Raw genomic sequence first — 23,570 nt, 5'->3', positions numbered from 1 at the left:
TCCTTATGATAAAATGGACTTTGTCCATTTATATGCAAATAGCTTAGCTTGTCTGACCTTGATTCCAATGAGAGATGGGGGAGCTTGCTTATCTCTAGTAGAAACTGACAAGGCTAGTGAAAACTAGAGTGGTCCACAAGTACTGGCAACATGACCAGTATAAAAGGAAATGTATAATTTATAAGTGAGATGGCAGAAAGTAAACAGGGAAATGAATTTGGATTATTATATAGATTATCTATAGAAAATCATACATGAAAGTAAAGTAAATAAAGTTATATAAATTAGAAAGCAAAAATAGTGGTATCTATATATACTGGCGGCAGCTGATGATGATCATGCAGCTTCTGGCTCAAATAAAAACATAACAGAGCAAGAGCCTCATTCCATATATCAAACCCAAACTACACACTCCTGCATACTTAGTTTGCCTCAGAGCTCTGGGGGACAAATAAGGTTTAACCTATTTGAAACCAGCTCTTTGTTCTGCTGTTAACATTTTAAAAGAGAAAATGCTCTGGGGCAAATGTGAGTCACACAAACTTTATGCATTTTATGGATGAAAGGAGACAAGTGACCCTCCTTTCCTCTGTACCCTCAGGTATACATAAAATATGCAGTATTACCTGGACTGTTGTCTCTAGCAGTCATCTGCATAAGAAGAGCCATCTGTTTGCGTTCTGATAACGGATAACCAAAAAGAATGCTAACAGGCGCCGTTTTCTTATTTCCAGCTTCTTTTTTCATTTTCTTTTTCTCTGGAACGTCCTTCTCTGGAAATAGCAGTACATTTGTAAGTACACTGAAACAATGCAGATTACCATATATACAAGATTAAATTATTGACAAAATACAGATATATTGTTTGTCGTCACAACATCTGGAATGCTCTGTGAAATCAGTATGTGTTTTTCTGCTTCAGCTAGAAGGGCAGGAACATCAAATATTGTCTAAAAAACATTTAACAGGCTTAACCCAATGTGATGTAGGGGTGAGAATGCTGAATTTGGATGTGAAAAAATTAGGTTGAGATCCCCAGTCAGCAATAAAGCACAATATTCAGCCTTGGGTAAACCACACTCTCTTGGAGGCCAACCTACTTTACAGTGTTGTTGTGGGAAAATATCCTACTTTTAGGACCAGGTTAGAAAGATGGCAATCATATCCAGGTCACCACTTAATTATTACAAAGCAGTGTGGGATGCTTAATAACATTAGAGACAGATGGAAAGAAATGCTGAACTTTCCCCTGCTCTACGTTTCCCCCATAAAAACGACTTATCCCCAGCAACTATTGGCACAGGGAAAGAGCTTAGCACCCTTCTTCACACACCCTTAAGTGCTTCAAACTGCCCCACCATTCTTTATAGCCATCCATATCGTAACATTCAGTATGATCTCATTGTGACAGAATGTTGTGCTACAATTGCATGCAACTTTGACCTACAAATATTGGAGGAACGGACATGAACATAATTAAGTGACACAGAATACCTTTATAAGAATGTAAACTTTGTACTATCTTCATATTCCTTATGTTTAACAAGCATATATTTTTATGGAATCATTCATGTAAAGTAGACTTAACATATCTGCAAACACTTGCACACTCTTCATTGTTTATGGAACCAGAATTCATACTTTATTTTGGTGAAAGACTGCTGCTCAATGGTTGAGCACATGCTTTGAATGTTGAATGCCCAAGATTCTCTGACATTTCTAGTTATCTCAGGTTAAAGGTATATTGTTTAAGGAAAGACCTTTTTCTGTCCAAAATTGTGGAGAGCCACTGCCAGTAGAAGAAAAGGTTGAGCTAGATTGACCAATAGTCTGACTCGGTATAAGGCAGCTTCACATATTTGTATTTTACTAGTGAGAGATATTCATGATGAGATATGATAAAGAAAGTGTGCTTATGCATGGTTTACAGATTTCAACAGTCTGGTGTATTTTCTGGAGAAAATAAAGTTCTGATGATGCTTTAAGGTGTGCCAGAGAAAAATGTACTGATTAAACATATATTTCTTTTCTGGAAGAAAGAGCCTGGAACCTGGAAGATATCATGAACAGCCACAACATGCAGATTGATGGAGTTAGCATTTTTTCCATTGAACAACCCATCTGCAAGTTTTTGCCCCTGTCCTCTGAAGGGAAAAGCCTGAATTCTGAAATATATCAAACAGCCAAGCCCCAGAAGAGACTATTATATACTCTAGACATCTGTAAAAACTTACAATCTACAACAAAGATACAACATAAACATTGTAAGCTGCCTCAAAAGCCAATCATGGCTGTAAAGTGGAAGACAATACATGAAATTTTTGAGCTCCAACCATGACTCTGTGCTCTCTGAAGTACTTTCACAAATCAAAGTCAGTAGTTTCTATATTTTATAGCTGTGAGCACAAATGCAGTGTGTATGTATGTGTGTGGGCGTGCTCGGTAACAGAGCCTCTGCGTTGCATGCAGAAAGTATCAGATTCAATGACAGAGTAAGTGATATGAAACCCTGAAAGTCACTGTCCGTTAAAGTAGACAATATTGACTATGACAGACCAGTGTTCTCATTCATTTGTCAAAAGGACATGCATGACGACTGCTGGTATAGACTCCTCAATGATTTCCCAGATCACAAACCTTTCTCCATACAAATTAACAGAAAGACTACTACTCTACTAAAATGTTCCATATAACATGACCAGGAGAACTGTTGGGGATGATGAAGATCATAGGGGCAGGGGCAAGCCTCATCAAAAGTATTTCTCCACTTTTTCTTGTATCTCTTGTAGTTAGCAGTCATTCTTACCAACATGTCACATTTTTTTCTCCCTGTCTGTGTACATATCTGCCTATGTGTCTTACAGGTCACATTTGAGAAAGATAATGAATGGTCATGATCAAGACCAGGCCCTTCCTCCAACAAGCGTAATACAATCTCCGTGTGGTTTTTTTGCCTATGGAAAAGATTTACTCCAAGATATCACTAATTAAATAGGTAATTACATTGTTTTGTAATGACTTACATTACAAGCTAATTTAAAATAGACATGTGCTCTTTTATGAGTTTTCAAAGATGTATAACATGAAAAATATAAATAAATAATAGTAACACCTGGCTCCTCCCTGCTTGGATATCAGGATATTAAAAAGCTTGCATTCTGGGAAGAGGGGGATAGAGAGCCTACTGTTCAGACAACTGCCACTATCATCAGACGCAGAGCAGCAGCTGATTCTTCCCTGCTTGGCTCTCAGGACTTTAAAGACATCTTGTCTCAGGAGCAGGGATGAAAACATTAATTTAGAAGTGGGGACTAATACACTGGGGACTGGGTATTTTTTAAAGTGCCACTTTAAGGACTTTACTATTTGTAAATGAATACTCAACTACTGAACCTTCTTTCAGTCTTATTTTTTAGATAAATGCTACCTAAAGTTTCTACAGATGAGGTTTCCCTAGGTACTGTTTATAAACAAGCATTTAGCAAAAATGGTTCTCATTTTATTCTTTCTGTTCGTTCTTTTGCTTATTCTTCTCGGACATCCCACTTAATATTCAAAGAACAAATCTAGATATAAGCTTTTATTTATAAGTGTAAAGTGTATTACATGCGAGATCAACTATGGATTTCCCATGTTTAGGCTACTGGTAGTTCTCTTATAATACTTTATAAATTGTAGGGAAAAAAATGATTGGCATAATTTGTTATTTATGTACTCAAGTGATTTGTGTCCAAGAACAAATTTGTTTTATACAATTAACTTTAAATCATCTTAAATCATCTCTTCAGTGCTTCCTGAAATATACACAGAACACAATCAAGTGGATGAGATGAAAACACTTTATAGTATGGACCCTCTGAAGCACAAGGCTGCTCACAATGAGATTCTTTCACTCTCTCTGCTTCTGACAATAGCTCCAAGACTTCTAAAACATTGATGCTGGAGATTGCAGAATCCTCAAGGACAAACAAACTGGGGAGTCAGAGTAGGAACTGGATGAAATCACCCTCCCGTTCTTCTGCCAGCAGTACTTCCGCTGCAAGAAATTCCAGTGGTTTCAAAGCTAGTGCTCAGTTCTTCCTCGTTTCACACCCCCAGCATATTGCTTTTGGTTAACAAGGGTCATGTCCCCTCCAACATCAGTTTTCCAAAGATCTCAGGGGGTTATTTGGGGAAGGGAGAGAGCAGGAAAGCATGTCATCCATGAATGCCACGCCATTTATACTTTCTTTAGATCTAAGTCTTTGGGAATTTTTTTTTCATTTATTACATTTGCAATGTTGAGTTTATTTTCTGTTTTACATGAAATTGTATTCACTATGAAAACATTTTTATCCTAAAAAGATTTAGTACTTGGTAACTGCCGCCTTCCATCACAGACATGAGCATATTTCACATGCCTTCTTTGCAGGACACTTTGGGTTCTCCAATGACAGGAAGCATACATTATAGTTATATTACTAGAGGTGCTGTTTGTACCCAGGTCACTGTCACATAAAAGAACAAACGAAAGGTAGTATAATGTTGTTAATAGGAATAATTCAACCACAGTAAGTGCACCTGATAATTAATTTACCTGAATATGTCCTGTAAGTAGGCATTAATCTCTCCCCCCAGCTTTCATTTGCATGTCCTGGATCTGAATCTACAGAATGAAGAAGACATGGGAGAAAAGAAGGTGGAGGAGAGCAAGAGAAACGAAGTGGGGCACAAAAGATAGAAATACTGTCATACCACATAGGATTTTTAAAAATTATTTCATAGCTTCTGTATGCTAGCTTTTCAGAAATCCTTGAATAAGAATTCCTAATATTGTTAAGTAATTAAGTAATAAAAGCACTATGCTGAGATCAGCTGACTTCAAGGACAAAATACTATATAAAATACATGGGCAGAAAACACATCATCATACAGTATCTCCTGCTTGGTGCTCTACTTCAGAGCTGCTTCACATGAAAGCCATTATCTCAAAATAGAGAAGGTTAGCCATAGCTAGACAAACATATTATGATCGTCCGCATTTGGGTCATGGACACTTCTACTCCATGTCCAGAGTCTTTTTCCCATTAAGCTGATTTTGCACAAAATCCATCACAGACATTTTGCATGGGTTCAAATCCCAGCTCAGTGGCTGACTTTGAGCTAGACTCCTCTCCTCTGGGCACTTGCAGGTCAATCTGCATATCGGGGGGGATTTTTGCACCTAAAAGCTAGCTGTACAAGTTTCCAGCCTGTGGCTCTGCCCTCCTAAACCCATTGTCTGACTAAAAGACGCAATATAACACCTTAGATCTTGTCCATCATTAAGACACCACAAAAATTCCTAAAGATCTCAGTTCTGCAGTTTCTCCAAATGCCATTAAGAAGGTGAGTATTTCCCAGGAAGGCACAAAAGCCCCAGAAAGGCCTGCAAACTGAAATAAGTTTCCCAAACTCCTTATATGCTGTGCCGATGTCTCCCTTATGACCAACATTTATGCAGAATTGAATGCTGCACTATCCAACTACCACTGTCCACACAGGCCTATATAAAATCGTAGAGTTGGAAGGGACCACCAGGGTAATCTAGTCCAACCCCCTGCACAATGTAGGAAATTCACAACTACCTCCCCCCCACACCCCCAGTGACCCAGAAGATGGCCAAGATGCCCTCCCTCTCATGATCTGCCTAAGGTCATAGAATCAGCATTCCTGACAGTTGGCCATCTAGCCTCTGCTTAAAAACCTCCAGGGAAGGAGCACTTACCACCTCCCGAGGAAGTCTGTTCCACTGAAGAACTGCTCTGTTAGAAAATTCTTCCTAATGTCTAGATGGAAACTCTTTTGATTTAATTTCAACCCACTGGTTCTGATCCGACCTTCTGGGGCAACAGAAAACTCGCCACCATCCCCTATATGACAGCCCTTCAAGTACTTGAAGATGTTTATCATATCCCCTCTCAGTCTTCTCCTCTTCAGGCTAAACATACCCAGCTCCTTCACTGAAAAGACAGCACGGAGTAGCAATGCCTGTATTGTGTGGATACTCTTCTAGTGGCTTGACTTGAAGATTTAATATAACTAGATATCTTTGCTAACCAGTATTTCAGAATCCTCACCTATAAATTTCTGTGTTTTTAATGTTCTACAGATGTTGCATGTGTTTCACAAAGCAATGTATCTAGTCATTTAAACATATAATTATTAACAGCACCTGAAACTACATACCTTTCCCAAGCACTTTTTTCTACTTCCTACACTGCCAGTTTAATATTCACACACCAAAGGAAGACAGTGTGAAAAGACAGGTGCTTCCTTTTAACTCAAATTCTTCAAAAGTTATTTATGGGTTCTTTGCTACTATAGATGAGAGCTTTCTGTGATTCATACTATTGTGTAATATCATCTCTTTGGATATTTCAGCTAGGGCCCCCCTAATCACATGCTCTTGGCAAGTATCTGGATGAAGCCCTGCCATCTGTAGAGATGTTTTACATACTGTACAGAGCCTAAATATTGACATTAAACTATAAAAATTACAAAGCACTTCAATGAGGTCTAGTCCTTACATTGCCATTTCATACTCAGAAGCACAAAGAAGAAAAACAAACTAGAACCATCACAAAACATTTTTGATACGTTAAATAAGTAATGTGGAGATAACCTTAGTGTAGCTTTAAAAATCCCCATACAACATGTGCAGATGGAAAATATAGCCCCCACACACATATTATTTCCCATCATGGCCCTAAACTCAACACAGCTTCATATACCAATTATACCAGGACACCCACTCGGAATTGTCCTAAACCTCCCACCACTTCAACAGTTACTGGTAGCATGAAGAAAAAACAAAGTGGATGGTGAAGAGCTACAGGTGGAGCTATCAAAATTGGGCGAGTGGGCAACAACAGGGCAAATGAAATTCAGTGTTGGTAAATGTAAGGTGATGCAGATTGGAACAAAAAAAAAAATCCTAACTTTAAATATATACTGATGAGTGTTGAACTGGCTGAGACCAAGAATGCAAAGATATAGTGGATAGCTCAATCAAAATGTCAACTCAGTGTATGGCAGTGGTGAAAAAGGCAAACTCCATGCTAGGAATTATTAGAAAACAATAAAACAGCCAATATAGTAATGCCCTTGTATAAAGCCATGGTACAGTATCATTTAGAATACAGTGTATATTTCTGGACACTGTATCTCAAAAAGGGTAATTGTAGAGCTGGAAAAAGTATAGAAGAGGGCAAACCAAGATGATCAACGGTTGGAACACCTTTCCTATGAGCAAAGACTGAAGAACCAATGAATTCTGACCGTGAAAGCCTTCGACAAAGACTGAAAAGTTTAGGACTTTTTAGTTTAAAGAAAGAAGGCTGGGGCGGGGGGACCCGTGAAAGAAATTTATAAAATCATTCATGGTGTAGGAGAAGTAGATAGAGGGAGATTTTTTCTCCCTTTTCCATAACATTAGAACTCAGGGGCACCTGATGGACAATAGGTACAGGACAGTCAAAAGGAAAACTCAACTACAGCACAAAAAGGGGCAGTGAGTTGTCATAGCAGCTGTGACAATCATGCTGAGAGCCAATACAAGGTTGTTGCACAGCATGTATGGAAAGGAAAAACCAGAAAAAAGTTCAAAGAAATTATTCAGAAAACTCCCAGGGGTGGAACCTCTGTTGCCACAGACCTGCTTCTACATTCACAGCAGCAAATAAAACAATACGGAGAATCCATCCTGTTGGGAACTTTGCTGTTTGCTGATACCATGGAACGCATTACTGTCCTTGTACCTTAACTCTCCAAAAGGGACAGAGTCCAGGACAGACTCCAGCCAACAGGGGTATATATTTTTTTAAAAAAACTTTGAAGCCATACAGGGGGAAACATCCTCTATTTTCCCCGCAGAAAAAATGAAAATGTTGTATAAAAATGAAATATATACAACACTTACTTAGCAAGCCTAAATTTCTGTTTTAAACAACACAAAATGTATTAGTCATAACTCAGCATATAAAGTTGTATTATTTGGAATATTAATTAAATCTAAAATTATAAATGCAATTTTGCGTGCAGAAAACTAAGGCAAATACATTTAAATACTAGACAGAGAGTACGCTATAAAAGACTGCACCATATGCCATTTTGCTGTACAAGAAGCAGCAAAAAAAGGGGGGGGGAGAGGAAGAGAAAAGACAAATTTTGTAACAAAGAGAAGATGGTGTGTTATTTGGCCAGAAACAGCCTAATCTATACCATATTATAATGAACAATTCAACAGTGCATTATTATGCATATAATTACGGACAAAGTTAATGGAAACAATATAAATAAATAAATAATCTTGGAAATACTGCATTGGTCCACAGCTAACAGTGTGCATATCTAACAGTGTAAGTTATCTTACATATACATTTCCATACTATACATTTGGGGAGGAGGTAAAATCTTGTCCTAAAAAGCATTCCATTCATTCCAAAAGAGAAAATATCTCATAGGGAGCTGTTCCCCCCGCCCCCCCCCAGTGCTCCTCCAAAATTCCAGTTCTTTCTCTGGGAAAAACCCCTGAAATTCTTCCAAAATTATTCCCCACCCCACCCCGGTCGCATTTCCTCACAGGCCTCCACATCTCTAGTGTGGAATAGGACCAACAGCTGCAGTGACCAGTGTGTGTTGTGTAGAATTCTTGATTTAGTCAGGTTTCTTCACAGTTAACTGACCATCACGATTAACCACCTCATAGAAAAGAAGGGATAGGGACAGCACTGTCCATGATTCTGTAGTCTGCGGAGCTTTCAAAGGCACAAGAGCATTTCAAGGGACAAAGGAGTTAGCAGTTCCTTTCATTTACCTTGCTTTTGGGTATCTATGCCTGATGCTGTTCAATAAGTATATGGATTGTGTCTGAGCTGTTCAGTAAGTATATGGATTGTGTCTGGACTGTATCTCTGTTTCACAGTGGTTGGATGCATAGGAATCTGTTCCTACTCCCACCTGGTTACTAACTTCAGCTGTTGTTAGCACACTGAGACAAGATGGAGTGTTGATCCAATGTTTATAGAGGTATGCTCTTGCAAGGGGGAAAAGTGATATCCTCAGGTTGCATACTCTCCCAATTACTGCTAGAGGTTTATAAGCCATACAGGTTGCATGATAGGGTGTGGGGAAGGATGGAGCACAATAGTTACTTGGATAAATGGGACCAAGTAGTAGCAATGATCACCTTTGCAGCAGGGAGTTAGTACATGGGTGGATCAAAATATCTGGTGTATGGGGCTGCCAATCAACATGAGTAGGCCATCCCAGGTAACTATTTCCCATGGTACAGAACATCAACTGTGCCTGGAACACCATGCTTGGGCTGTCTACTAGATATCCCTATGTGATGCTATGTGCAGAGATCTTGAGGGCCTTCTTTGCAGTTCTCCTTGCTCTGCTATATATGGCTGGTGATAAGCCAGGGTTGCTGAGGGCTTCATACTAACCTCCTGTGTGCCCAGTTGGCTGTGTAGTTAGAGTTTGGTACCAACTGTGTGAGATGTTGCTTTTTGTCTGACCTCTTCCTTCTGTTTTACTGCTAAATAGGCCTGTTGTTGGCCAAAAGGTATGTTCTACCTTCTTGCCAGCCTTGGGTGGGATTGGGTCACATGGACCTTGCTTGCCACAAGTCTCAAGAATATATTATCTCTCTATTGAAATCAACAGGATTTAGAACTGCTTATATCTGACTGAAGATATTTACAGAGCAGTAAGCTGTGTACCACCTTCACTTTGCTCATTACAGGTCATACATGACATCAGTAAGACAAAGTTAATTTAGGTGCTTCAATTAAGAACAGCAGCTTAGATTCTCACAAAGGATGCAATACTGGAAAAACAATAGAAAGAGTAGCTAAGAGGATCTCTATAGCATGAACCATTTTGATAGGTACTTGATTTGAATCCCGTCAGGTTGCTGGACTGGTGACATACCAATAGGATAGGAGCAAGCACATCACTATTATTACAGCTTTTGAAACAGGTTACTGTAACAAACTTGTTATCACCATGATGAGTTAGAGAAAAATAAAGACCATCCTACCTGTGTCTGAATTTCGATCTTCATTTCTAGATGGACTAACATTAAACTGAAGTTTACGCTTCATGGAAGACTTTTCTTTCATTTCCTTTCCCACATCACTCCTATCCTGTTTTGCAGTTTTACTGTAGGAGGCAATCTTGTCCTTGCTCTGATATAAACATAAAAGTTTAAGTGTCACGTTTATATAAGAACTACAAACAATTATAAAGTTGACAAAAAAAATCTATAAAAAACCTAACCAATCACAAAACAACTTTTTGTTTCACAGATCATATCAGTTTAAGACAGCTAGACTTTACTACATAATGCCTAGAAATACAGAAAGAACAACAATGGAATGCTAAAGTATCTGGCATCCTCTCATGCTGTTTTCATAGATAAAAAATAAAGCTACTAAAAATAAAGACCAGTGATGCTGAAAACTATTTGAAATCACATTTCTGTATTAAGGAAATATATTAAACATAAGACAACTCATAGTCAATTCATATATAAATATTTCACTGAACTCAGAAATAAAAATTAGCAAGTGAATCAATTCCAACCACCACAGATGTAGCCTTCTGGCATACCAGTCTGAGGAAAAAGGACCTTTACAGCTACGTCTGAGTGTGTATGTACACAAATACATGAATTTTAATTCTCTCTTGCATACACACATGTAATCCTTGCTGTTAAAATACTGTGATAACTTTTCAGTTTTGATCTCAATTGTAGCTTCCAGGGTTTGATTACACTAAAGGTGCTGTTTCTATTTGAAAATGTCCATACAGTTACAAGTCTTACAAACCCAGAAAGAAACCACAATTAAATTTATCTAATCTAATAAAAGGCCTAGAGTATCTTTGCATATTTCCACACAGAAGAAAAAAAATGAAGGTGGGATACAATATACTAGTCTGATGATATATTACCAGACAATTAAACTGAAATCACTTTTGAAATGGTTACACAGCGACAGAAATATGTGTTGGTATGTGTTAGAACAGACAGTGTTAAAGCTCCACTGAGATAATTTTTTTTTAATGAAAAAATATATAACAATGTGAAAAAGACACTGGAAATCCCCATCAGATTGCAAAGGGGTGCACGGCCATAATTTCTTCTGTGATGTTGCTCCTGCACAGAACAATCCTACTGCCAGATTTTATCCTTGGAGAATGAAGGGAGAGGAATGCTTAAAAATGAACTCTGTGGTTTGCCATCCATCAAGAGTACAAATTTAATAGCCAAGAGAATGGCAACCTTGTCCATCACAAGCGTACATGCGCAAAAACAAAAAAAAGTGGGGACAAGGTAAAACGTTCTTCAGTAAAACAAATACAATGGCGAAAGAGGCGACACGCAGGCAGAAGTTCTGAATACACCGCCAAACTGCGCAGATTGACCACGAGAATAATTTGCTATAAGTGAATGGTATGGATGCGGCCTAGGTTAGGAGAAGCATTTTATTTTATCTAAGTGTCTCCTACAATTCTTTATAGCATAGTAATACCATAATTTTCTACTCCATATAATCCCATTTGGCTCATATATGTTAAAGGTTTCAATGGATTAACTGGTTTTAGATGTAATCTTATTCAAATTTCTTTTTATACCTTTCTTCCAGTTGGCTTCTCCACCATGGTGCTATCACTGTCAGAATTTTGAATCTGAACTGCTTTTGCTGACCCAAATCTGGGCATTTTATAATCCTTTGCTAACTTTATTTTGCATCAGTGTGCTCATTATGTATCTGTCAAAAAGAAAGAAGAAAATGACTGTATAGGTCTTAACTGCATATATGAAATTATTAAAGCACATGTTAGAACAAAATATTTTCCAAATGAGTTTAATCAGTTCAGTTATAATATTTCAAGATTGCAATAAATCAGATCATAATACTGCCAATATTTTAATTTCATTATCCATTATCTGTGTTAATAGGAAGCAAATGAGTGAAAAGGATAAAGTTTTGAGAGCTGCACACACAGTTTCTATCTTTGTAACTTATTTTAGGATAACTTCTATATAGCAGTTTCGGAAAGGTCAAATAATGCCTGCTAACATATGGAAATGCACTACCCCAAATCCCCTGGTTATATACAGTAAACCCAGACTTACAACTCACATGAAGTTACCTGTGGGGAGGGGGAGGAGAATGTCAATACTGGGCTTACTGTGTGATCAGAGGCTATAATCACTATGCAGTAAATCTTCAGGCAGCTATTATATGTTTAGAAGTTGACTATGTCCACGTTATACAGTTGAAGTTATTGAAGATACTGTTGAAGAAATATTCTCACATGGATGTGAAACAGGCAATTCAATGTCTATACAGGCAAACAAATGCCCATATCACATCTATATAGCTCTTGTTTACCCACCATTACTACAACTTCTGGACTATTACAAGTTTGCAAAAATCCAAAACACTGAATGACAATTATGTAAATTAAATAAACTCCACTGTACAGCCCGTCACATTTTCCCATAGGAATAAATGGGTCTTGATCCTGTGACCTGAAGAATTGCAGGAAAACAGACTACTAAGCTTTCTTACAGCAACAAGCCTAGGCAACTGAAGTGACACTGTGGCCTGGATCCAGTAGGTGATAGTTGTGAATGATTTCCAGTTCCCACTGCATGCCTCGAACTCCCCCTCATGCTGTTCCTGGAAGTCCCCCGTCTCCTAGAAGCACTGGTGGAGGTGGGGATTTTGGGCTGAAGTGGGAGGTGAGAAAGTCCTGCTCTGCTGACAGAAATTCCTTCTATTGGAAATAACCAATAGATCCTAGCTAATTATCTGAGCAAAAGCTTCTAGTTTAGTTCCAATATACCAAATCTGATATGCCTATACATGATAAAAGGCATCTTCATAAAATAAATCTTGGCTTAATGAGTATCTCATATATTTAAATATTTCCCCAAATGTACTTAGGCATACCATTAAACAGGTGAAAACAGTGCATTGTCCCTGGTGACCAATTTCTTAGAACAGATTTTGGTGATTTCCCAGAAAGCATTCATAATGGTTTTGCAGACATTTGTTCTGTTGTCACAAATCAGTTGTTAACAAGAAGAACTTAAATTCAGACCTCTCACCTGAAGAGACCCACATCGGGCTCTGTCTTTTTGGTCATGCTAGAATAACAGAACAGAAGCGAACACTGGAGGTTTACTGTGAAAGGTCTGTGCACTCTGAGGTAGAGAAGACATCTTAGAATGAGGGATTCCCACTATTTTGTCAAGGAGGCAGGTATTAACTTCAAATTTGCTTAGACGGGGGTCACCCTGCTCCTTAATTTGGTAACTTCCCAAAGCTGTGTGTGTGTGGGGGGGGGAATCTGTCTTACGGACAGAAGTGTAACTATAAACTAGGCTAACATGTCACAAGAGAAAAGCAACCTCGAAGGAACTATAAGGTGAGTGATACAGATATACAGTACAGGCTAGCTGGAAGAAAAATATTGTATTTTTATACATATATAAATAAAGATGTCTGTCAGTTAGGTGCGCCTCTTAAAGCAGGGTGGGGTAAGATGTCCTCCCTATGTCAGAGTAAAGGAACTGCCATGTTAAGTCCCTTCCTAGCAGACAGCCTCTGCCTCTGACACCTACATGTAAAGGTCACTGTTGTCAGGGGGGGAAACTTTTAAGCATTAGAAATTTAAAGGAAACTTCCCCAAGAAGTATAGTTGAAGTTCCTGCAAGAGCTGACAAGCTAAATGTAATTGCTTCGATTCAAACCTGAACTACTGGCAGATTAATCTGAGACACACCCTTCAAAAAGCAGGTTACATGGGGATGCCCAGTTCAAGTCACTTCATCCACATGTTGCAGGATAGCAGACAAGGCCAGCATAAGATGCTAGCCTGAACTTTAAGCCTGCTTTTGGGAAACAATGCACTTGCCGAGCTGGAAGTATGAAAGGGTGCAGCTTCCTCCTCTGACACCAACATGTGTAGGCTTACCAGCTAAGATAATAGATTCAGGATGTGGATTATTTCCTTGAATAAAGCTAAATTTGGGTTACCTGAACTGAATACTCTAACCCAAATACATATTACCACTCAGTTTCCATGTGGTGAGGTTAAGCCAGGCTGGGTGTGGATGATGCATGGGTTAGCAAGTCTGGAATCACCAAGATCTTATACAGTCCTGAGACAGACATCCCCACTAGGCCAATGTGACCAATGAAGACATATGCAAATCAGAGTGGCATTCTTCAATCAGAGTTTCCTCAGCTTCAAAATATGGGGGAAGTAGTAAGAAGGCCTAAAGTAGTCCCTGAAGCCATGGGGATGTTAGTGGGCTGATTTGCTCTCAGAGTTTGGTACCTGGAGAAAAATCTGTCTGGTGTTAACAAAGGATAGTTATATGCAGATGGATCTCAATATCACCATTCAGAAATGCTTGTGTTTGATTAAAGTGTTTAGGAATTTTAAATCCAGTACTACCCTCTAGACGCAATTCTTTTTAGGAACTGTGAAAATATGGCCTAAGTTCCTGAGGACTTCTATAAAGATGGTACTGCCTCTATTGCTCTGATGTTGAACAGATGTGAATAGCTTTAAAGGTATGGTGTTTCTCTGCGTGCCAAGACCCGAGAGAGCCTACAAAATGGTTGAGAAGAAGCCCTGTGAATTCTAAGGTATAACTGTATTTGGCAATTTTTCTCACCCATCTGACTATGGGGGGCAGAATCCACACATGATGAAACAGTTGAGACTCAACTGGGGCTGGCATTAGTTGTGATGTCAGAATCTCTTGGATTTGCTGCTCGTGTTGTTGCCCTGACAGAAGACTTTGGCCCATCCTGTCATCTTGTCTAGACTTGGACCAAGTGAGTCTATGAGCATTGGTTCTGAATCAGGGAAGTATGCACCGGGTACAAAAGAAATGAAAGGGCTGGTTCCATTGGCATTGGTCATCCTGTTCATTAGCTGTAGGCATACCTTCTTTCTTCTCTTTAGTTTCCACTAAAAGTTAATATTTCTAAATTATATTTCCCAAGGAAGCCAGGAGGACCTTGTATCGCTAATTTATAAGCCAGGATTTCAACCATAGTTATGGCCAAGCCACCGTTACAGAGAACATTGCTCTTGAAGAAAGCCTCAGCACATCTAGGCTGGCATCTGCTGTGAAGATAACTGGCCTTGAGGAGTCTGAATGCTCCATGCCTAGCATTCAGCTAGGTACCAGCTGCAGCAACATGCACCTACACAATAGCATTAAATCCTAAGGATTCATACAGCCTCCAGAGGACAGTCTGATATGTGGTCTGTCTGATCCTTGAGGGAACCTTTGCCATTCTGGGACACAAGAGCCCCTGAGATGACTTGCAAAGGGTGTGTCCATGAGAGGAACCTCTAATATATCCATGGAGCTATTAGGTAATGTGTAAACAAATTTTTTAGCACAAACCAAGTTTTGTGTAGTAGAGAAAGAAGGTTGCCTGCTCCTTTTAAATCTGTCATTCGATGAGTTTCAGACAGGGAACCACTTTTCCCAACCCTTGAAGCATTAGAAAAATTTCCTAGTGCCCTTAGTACCACTTAGAAACATCCTCCTTCATCTCATTAGGATTTTCAGACAGTCCCAAGCCTGTGATAGCTTTGGCTAATAAACCCTGATAATCATCTGGATTAAAGAGGTTGCTTTGGTTCAGCTAATCCCTCCTCAGAAGTTTCTACCTCTTGGACTAAGGCCTCTGATTCCAGGGTCTGACAATCTACCAGCATAAAAGCACTTTCTTTTGTGCAGCCTTGGTTGATCAGCTTCTGTGCCAATCACTTAGCTGAGCTCTTGGGGCTGTGCTGCTGTCAGAATTCCCTGCTTGAATGGGGGGATGGTTGGGAAGCTCTGGTCTAAGCCTTTCACACCCTCTGGTGGCTGAAGGCAGGTGGTTGTTCTGCAGGAGCATAAATACTTCACCAATCTATTGTCGAAGGCTTTCACGGTCAGAGTTCATTGGTTCTTGTAGGTTATCCGGGCTGTGTAACCGTGGTCTTGGTATTTTCTTTCCTGACGTTTCGCCAGCAGCTGTGGCAGGCATCTTCAGAGGAGTAACACTGAAGGACAGAGACATTGTCCTTCAGTGTTACTCCTCTGAAGATGCCTGCCACAGCTGCTGGCGAAACGTCAGGAAAGAAAATACCAAGACCACGGTTACACAGCCCGGATAACCTACAAGAACCAATCTTCACCAATCGCTCTTCTCAGTCAACCTGCCACTGGGGAGGGGGTGTTTTAGGAGAGGTCTGTAGTTTGTGCACCTACAGCATCTCTGGAAGACATCCTGGATCATCATAGGGCAGTCTTCCATGGCTATTTCAGTGTTGAAACACTATCCCCTGTAGTGGAGGGATTTCCTGGCAAATTTTGACTACTCTACCCTGTGCTGATTCTCAGCCTCTGAGCCTTGTACTCCTCTCCCCTAGCCTATGTTCCTTACATGAGATTCTTAAAGGATATCACATGTGTTATAATGGGGATCTGCTTTCTTAGCAGACGAGAGATATCCATCACAGACAGCCTCTCGGAGATAATTAGATGGAGCAGGCTGTGGGTAGAGCTTTATTTTAAAAAATTAAAAGGTAGTAAGGATTAAGAACAACTGAAGCAGAAGTGAAGAAAAGAGAAAAAGATGTAATGGGAATATAGTCTTGGGGGAGGATGTCTTAATTAGAGCTCCTGCATAATTATGCAATCCTTCACACTAGGCAGGAAATGAACTAAGGGTTAGTTCGGGGGTCCCAACGTGGTGTCTGTGGGTGCCATGATGAAGTGTTCTCCCCCTCAGAGAGCAAAGGACTAAACTGCGACAACAAGAAAAACAGAGAAAACATTACCTAAAGTGGAATCTCACCAATCTGTTCCAGCCTGTCAGCACTATCCAAAGTTGAGGTCAGTTAATCTTCAGGTGTTGTGAAATAACCAAAACGGACCTAAAAAGAAATTATAATTACTAAGACAAATGAACTAATAAAGAACTAGGCTCAGCTAGACTGACACATGCATGATCTGTGATTAGATCTGACAATATGGCAGCTACTGGGGCCAGGGAGAATATGGACAACGAACACAAAATTGAGGTGGGAAGAGGTTCCGCCTTTTCTATCTCCTGCGCCTTCCCAAAGATAAATCCTCACCCCATGGCTTAACACCAGTGTGTGCTAGGGAAAGTCAGGTTGCTTGTCTCCCTCGCCCCCAACTGGAGTTAGTAGGGAAGGGGACTATCCAGGAAACAGTACAAGGAAAGGGAAGATTTGGAATACCGTGACCATGATCAAAACATAATATCCAATAAAACTGCTTTTTTTCTAAAAACATTTAAGAATTCAGAAGATCCAGTCAGAGATCTATAGAGGTTTACCTAGTTCAAATCTGATACAGTTAGCATTCTTTTCTGGAAAAAGAAATATAATGAACAATTTTTTCCTTATGTTTTAAATACATCTAGGTACTAGCTTGGATCCAGCCAAGATTTCTGCAGGCACAGGGGAAGACATTTTTCTCACCCCTCCGCTGTGGGAGACCTGATTCTCTGACATGCTATTCCTGAAGGTCCCAAGGAGCAGTATCTTGGTATACTCCAGGAAGGAGAAATCAGTGAAAATTAACCTTCACTGAGCCCATGGAGATCTAGGCAGTGTCCAAGTCATTATATTATGTATTTATAACATACACTAACTCCCATATGAAGCCTCCAGTTCCCTGAGAACTGCAAATGTGCCTCTGCTTAAGATAATATCTTATACAAAGCCACAAGACATTTATCATAAACAAGGTCTCTACAATGGTTGCTCCAATACTATGGAATACCCCCATTATATCTCCTTAACTCATCTAATTTAGGGACAGGTGAAAACTTATTTTTTATCAAGTGTTTGGGCACGTTTCTATAAAAACGGAAAATCATGACTAATTCAGGGTTGGTTGTGATTATTTTACTGTAAAGTAGCATATTAACCTAGTAAATAAAGTTTCCAAAGTGGTTCACAATCACAACTCAAAATAAGAATAATTACCCGACAAAGTTTACTAATTAGATTAAAATACAAACATGTTGAAAATAAAGCACTGGTTAAAATAATGGATTATCCTCTGCTTTTCAGGGGGAAATGTTAATTGAAAAATAACTTCATAGCAATATTTTCCAAATTAATATATAGTCAACATTTGATGTCTTGCACTGATACATGCAAACTGATTCTACTAAAAAAATTGTGTTGAAGGCAGGGAGGTACTATGAAAAATTATTTCAAAGTTATTTGATTTGTGATGGCTTATTCACACATGCAAATCTCCATTAAATGCTGCATTTATTAGTGATGAGCATGATAACAGGCAGATCCTTCTATGCCTACTGGGCAGACCAGTTCTGAAACACTGCTATTACCTGAAGTTGCTGCATCATGGATATGCTAGTTTTATGTCCAAGCAATGCAACTGCAATTCTATGCACTTACAACAGCAAAGCAGACACAGAACAACCAAAAGATGCTTCAACATACAAACAATAACGCTGCTCACCAGTAGCATCCCACTTTAACAATATGAAAGGCACCAATTGACATATATATATATGACACTATGGTATCACCATAACCAGGGCACACAAAAAAATCATATAGCCACAAATACCACAGTACTCTCCCTTGATTATGTGGTAGTGAACAGAAGGCCAACTAATTATACCAACAGCAACACTCCAGGACTCCCCATAGTCAGTAGTTCCTATGAGATGAGTGATATGCCTTTCCTTTTTCAGTATTCACCTTGGCAGTGTGCTTTTACAAAACCTTCCCTTGACATTAAGCACTCTTTCTTCAGCGTTCCCATCACTGATGTTGCTTCCTCCCTCAGTCCCCCCCCCATCGTCACTACTGCAGCCATGACAATCCCCGGTCCAGCGAGGCTCCCAGCTTCTACTGGGGAGCCTGCTGTGGCTTTCTGCTGCTTCCAACCCGGGCCCAGCGAGGCTGCCAGTGTCCTCCTCACCTGAATTGTTAGTGTGTTGTCTGAGCATGCACAGATAATTTTTTAATTGGAGGATTTAAACCCCCCATTATTATTATTTTTAAATTCAGATTTTTCTGCAGACCCAGGAGGCTCCCCAAGTCTGCAGCAAAACCTGTTGGGGGGGGGTCAGTTTCCCCCTATCTGTGGGTTTAAGTATCCGCAGGCAGGGGGCACACTTCAGAATTATATATATAGATGGATACGACTCCAACCTGAATGCCCCTATGTTGGGTTGCATTTCTTGGCCATACTAGAATATGACTAATAGGGTCAGGGAATGAACCACAATTCTTGCATGCATAAAAATAAATATAAAAGATAGCAATTAAAGCAAGAAAATTTATTCTCCTCTGAAGAGCAGAATGAAGAAAAGGAGGAAGAGATACTCCAGAATAAGAGCCTGCCATGCAAAATGCACTGCACTTATTTTTAAATGACTTTCCAGAGTACCCTCTGGTTCCTCTCCTGTTGATGTGGTATTGGCCAAATTTCTTGGGTGTCGTGAGAAGCAGGGATCTAGATACTGAACAGACACAGATCCCGGCTGAGTTGGTAACAGAGGCAGAGGTGGGGCCCTCTGTCTCCTCTGAAGTTGGCAGTTTGCCTCCGTCGGAGTCAGAAGTTCCCACTCCTCTCATGATTAACGATGAGGAGAGTCAGCCGGCAAGGATAGAAGATTCACCCCCACGGATAGATAGGCTTCGGGAAAGATTACGCAAAGACTTAGCTACCCGTTGCAAGCAGGCACGGGAGTATAGACGGACACAAAGCCCTGAATACGGAGAGGAGCCAGGCTAGGTAATTGATGGGGCTAATGAGCACACTACCGGAGGGCCATATAATCCCAGGCTGTTGAAAGGTGTCTCCGTGGAAGCAACGATTCACTTTCCGGACTGCTTCGCATCCACTTCGGCTCCTGACCCTCTCTCCAACCTTGCATTCCTGGCACTCTGACCCTCGGCTTGATTGACGACTCTTCTTCTGGACGCGTTTGGACTCCTGTTTTGATCTCCACTAACTCGACCTTGGACCGCACGACTACCCAGCCTCCTAGCCCCACCCGGGACCTGACATTGGGCTGGAGTGTTACATTGCACAAAACATACACCGTTCAGGAAGAAGAAGAGAGCAACACCCCTCAAAAGGGCCCCTCAGATCTGTGATACATTGAGATACTCATGAAATTATATTCTTTGCCATAAAAATCTGTCAAAACCACCAGTGTACTGAATATGTCTGCTCATCTCAATAACCTGTGGTAGAATGATACAAGTGCGATTTCCTGACTTCTAGACGTCTCAGGAGTTTTCAACAGACGGACCATCTAGTACCCCATTGTCTTAGTTATCTTGAGATCTGTACTCCAGCGGTTCTAGACCCACCTCCCATTGCAGTTCTATAAAGGTGGCAATGGAGCTTTTGTTTTGTGGGCTAAAATGAGCCACTGTATCAGCTACTTGCATCTACTTTCTAAATAGCTTTTAATACAAAATGGGTTTTCCTACTGCTTTTTTAGTCCTGATTTGATTGCTTTTATTGTGACTAATTGTTAATCATTATATGTAAAACAAAATCTGACCAGTATATCATGAGCTGCATTTGTTGTTGTTTTTTGAAGAACTACCATCTCTACAGGGTCATCCTGCAGTTTGACACAGAACCCATGTTTGTTCCATTTTCTAAAATACAAATATTAGGACCTATCAAACACAATGGATATTTTTTCCATGTCATTAAAACAGCCTTTTGCTCTGTAAATTCTGAACGTTTACATGCTGATCCTATTATTACCCAGAATAAATCCCGTATCACTTAGTGGGACTTCTTTCAAATAAATCTGCATAGGACTGAAACTACAGTTTTAACATAACATTTCTCTGTATCCTTGCATGTATACAAAATAACCCCAAACAGAAATCTGTTTTAAGTAGATACAAGTCTGCAATGTTCATGAGCTATACAATCAAAGGTTATGGATTACATTCCCAGGCTGCGTAAAGACACTGTTTAGTTGAAAGCCAATATGCTTTAATTGTTGTAGCAACAAGCTAGTATGCATGCTAGTTCAGGAAATGCATTCATTTCAAAGTAGAAATTTAATATGTCATTGATCTAAACTGGCCCTTTTCTTTAGTGATTTAAATGATAATTTAACTCAGCGTTTAAAGTCAACCCACCCTGCTCAAGGCAGAACCCAAGAAGCTGACATAGTTATTTACAACAAGGCCAGTGATTCATCTCTGACTTAATCTTATTTCCCACAAAACAAGCAGATACGTGTAAATATTCATAACAGGTGAAGAAGGCGGAAAATATGACAAAAATAAGTATTCTTTGCACTTCTCCACATGATACCACCAGGCTCTTTGCTAGTTGCTTCCATGCCGGTCAAACGAGCACAAGGATTCCTGTATCAGGAGGACTAAGACCAATTATTTCTCTGTGCCTTCTTCTCCAGACAAAGACAGGCAGAGACAAATGGTCCTAAAGGTTGGAAAGGAGTGGAAAGCAGGCCTATTTTTCCTCTTTCCCTTTCCTGAAAGCCCCTATAGCCTCTCCCCTTTTCTTGCTTCCTTCTCTCCTTCCCGCCTACCAGCCAAACTACCTTTATCTGCCTCGTTTCCCTTCTTCCCTCACCAAGCAGCCTTTACCCAGGGAAACTATGATCCACTTCCATGGTGATCTATGATCCAGGGAAACTATGATCCACTTCCACTGGGATGGACCCCGTCAAATGGTGGGGAACCTACAATGACTTGTAAGGGCTACCTCATTTTCCCATTTCCCCTTCCCCACATTATTTCCTCTTCCCCTCCTCCAGGCAACCCCATATTCTGCTTCCTTCTCTCCTTCCCACCCATCAACCTCCTTTTACCTGCTCCCTATCTTCAACTATAGTGTCTTCATTTATCCCCCACCTTTCTCCACAATGTGGATCCAAAGGAGCTTGCATCATTGTCCTCTCCTCTATTTTATCCTCACCACAACAATCCTGTGAAGTAGGTTAGGCTGGCAACTGGCCTAAGGTCATCCAGTGAGCCTCCATGGCAGAGAGGAGATTCAAATCTGAGTCTCCCAGACCCTAGGCTGAAACTCTAACCACTATACAATATAGGCTTTTGTGGGGTGGCTGTTGTTGAACAATAGCAACCAGCCACTCCTGGGTGAGTTATGCAAGTCACATGGTTGCTGCTGTGCCTGGCTCCACAAGTCCTCCCTAAAAGGCCAAAGCAGCCCAGGAAAGGGCCTTGCCACTGTAAATGTATATATAAAGTACACACAGAATCAGCCATGAGAACTAGATAGATCAATTACTCAGTAATCTCAAATCATTATCAGATCTGTCAGACTGCCAGAGATTCCCTTATTCGGGCCTTGTATAAAGAGATATATATACAAGAGATATAAAGAGATCTATTTTTGCTATCATTGGAAAAAGTCTTGGATCTCTACAGTTCTTTAAAGTTCCTAGCAAAACCTGCAAGAACAGTTGAAACTCTGCCCAACAAAAACAATTCTCACATGTCTGATCATTAGTTAATTTTGTCCTTTGTATCTATTGCTATTTAATCTAATTTATTTTTGTTGGAAACATGCCTTAAAACATGTAACAGAGGGCTCAATTTTTGATATCCTTCAAAGTTCAATAATAAACCCATCTTTTGGAAACAAAGCTACCAAAGACTTCAGGGATACTTCTTAAAATTATTATTTATCATTGTCTTATTTTCTATATAGTAAATTGCATTAGAAGTTTATTTTTGTGTTTGTGTGCGATGCTTTCTTATTTAACAAAGATCTGCTTCCATAAATCTTAATTTGCACTTAATTTTAAAAGTAGCTGATATTCGTAATTATGCTTTATAAGCATTCTGACCTTTCATTTAATTAAGATTATTCCTCCGTTTTTTCTTGGACAACTTGTACCATCTTTCTGCAGGTTAGGGATGGTAAAACATTAAATGATTGATTTGGAACATTTTTAATGCTCTCTCTTGAGGAGAAATTGCTTGAGGAGGCTTACAGAATAAAACATTAAACGATAAAGATTCATTTACTGTTTATATAGCGCTGTAAATGTAGAGACTTTTCCAGCACTTGTAAAACTGGCAGTGTTACCCGCGTATTCCAGGACTATCTAGGCCTGTAGAACATACGTCTTTAAGTACTGGCATTACTATTGTACAAGACTGACACAAAACATGTTAAAAAATAAAAGTCAGTAGTAGAGCTGATAATATGTAAGACTACATATATGAGCTTGATTGGGAGTTGTTAATGCTTAAATGATAAAATTTGAGTGGTTGCTTTATTACATTACATTTACATGCATATTTCAGGTAGCCCACTAACACATGAACAGCCCATTCCTGAGCCTAAAGGACGAAAGTCCTTAGGCTAGGATGCCAGGAAGGGCCTGTGTCGGTGTTCGGGCCCCCTGTGCTGGCGCCCGTGCCACTTATGGCGCCCAGGGTGGCACAGATGCCAGTGGGGGGTC

General features: G+C 39.9%; 1 protein-coding gene across 2 annotated transcripts in view; it reads right to left on the bottom strand.

The window, feature by feature from the left end:
* The window catches only part of ANKRD12 (ankyrin repeat domain 12), a 45,400-nt gene extending 28,429 nt beyond the window's left edge, over positions 1 to 16,971 (bottom strand). Inside the window, exons 1-5 of one of the 2 annotated variants that reach the window (XM_056854770.1) lie at positions 16,900 to 16,971; positions 11,665 to 11,801; positions 10,067 to 10,214; positions 4,577 to 4,645; positions 627 to 773 (exon numbers count right to left, since the gene is read on the bottom strand). In XM_056854770.1, the coding sequence (XP_056710748.1) occupies positions 627 to 773; positions 4,577 to 4,645; positions 10,067 to 10,214; positions 11,665 to 11,751 (451 nt within the window). In that variant the 5' untranslated portion in view covers positions 11,752 to 11,801; positions 16,900 to 16,971. The remainder of the gene's footprint in view (positions 1 to 626; positions 774 to 4,576; positions 4,646 to 10,066; positions 10,215 to 11,664; positions 11,802 to 16,899) is intronic. The other variant, XM_056854771.1, reaches the window with a different exon arrangement.
* Between the last annotated feature and the right edge of the window lie 6,599 nt (positions 16,972 to 23,570).

Source organism: Euleptes europaea, chromosome 8 (assembly GCF_029931775.1).
Source record: "Euleptes europaea isolate rEulEur1 chromosome 8, rEulEur1.hap1, whole genome shotgun sequence".
In the NCBI taxonomy this organism is placed as follows: Eukaryota; Metazoa; Chordata; class Lepidosauria; order Squamata; family Sphaerodactylidae; genus Euleptes; species Euleptes europaea.
Note: the sequence above shows the minus strand (reverse complement) of the source record. Positions and strands in the feature narration are given on the sequence as shown.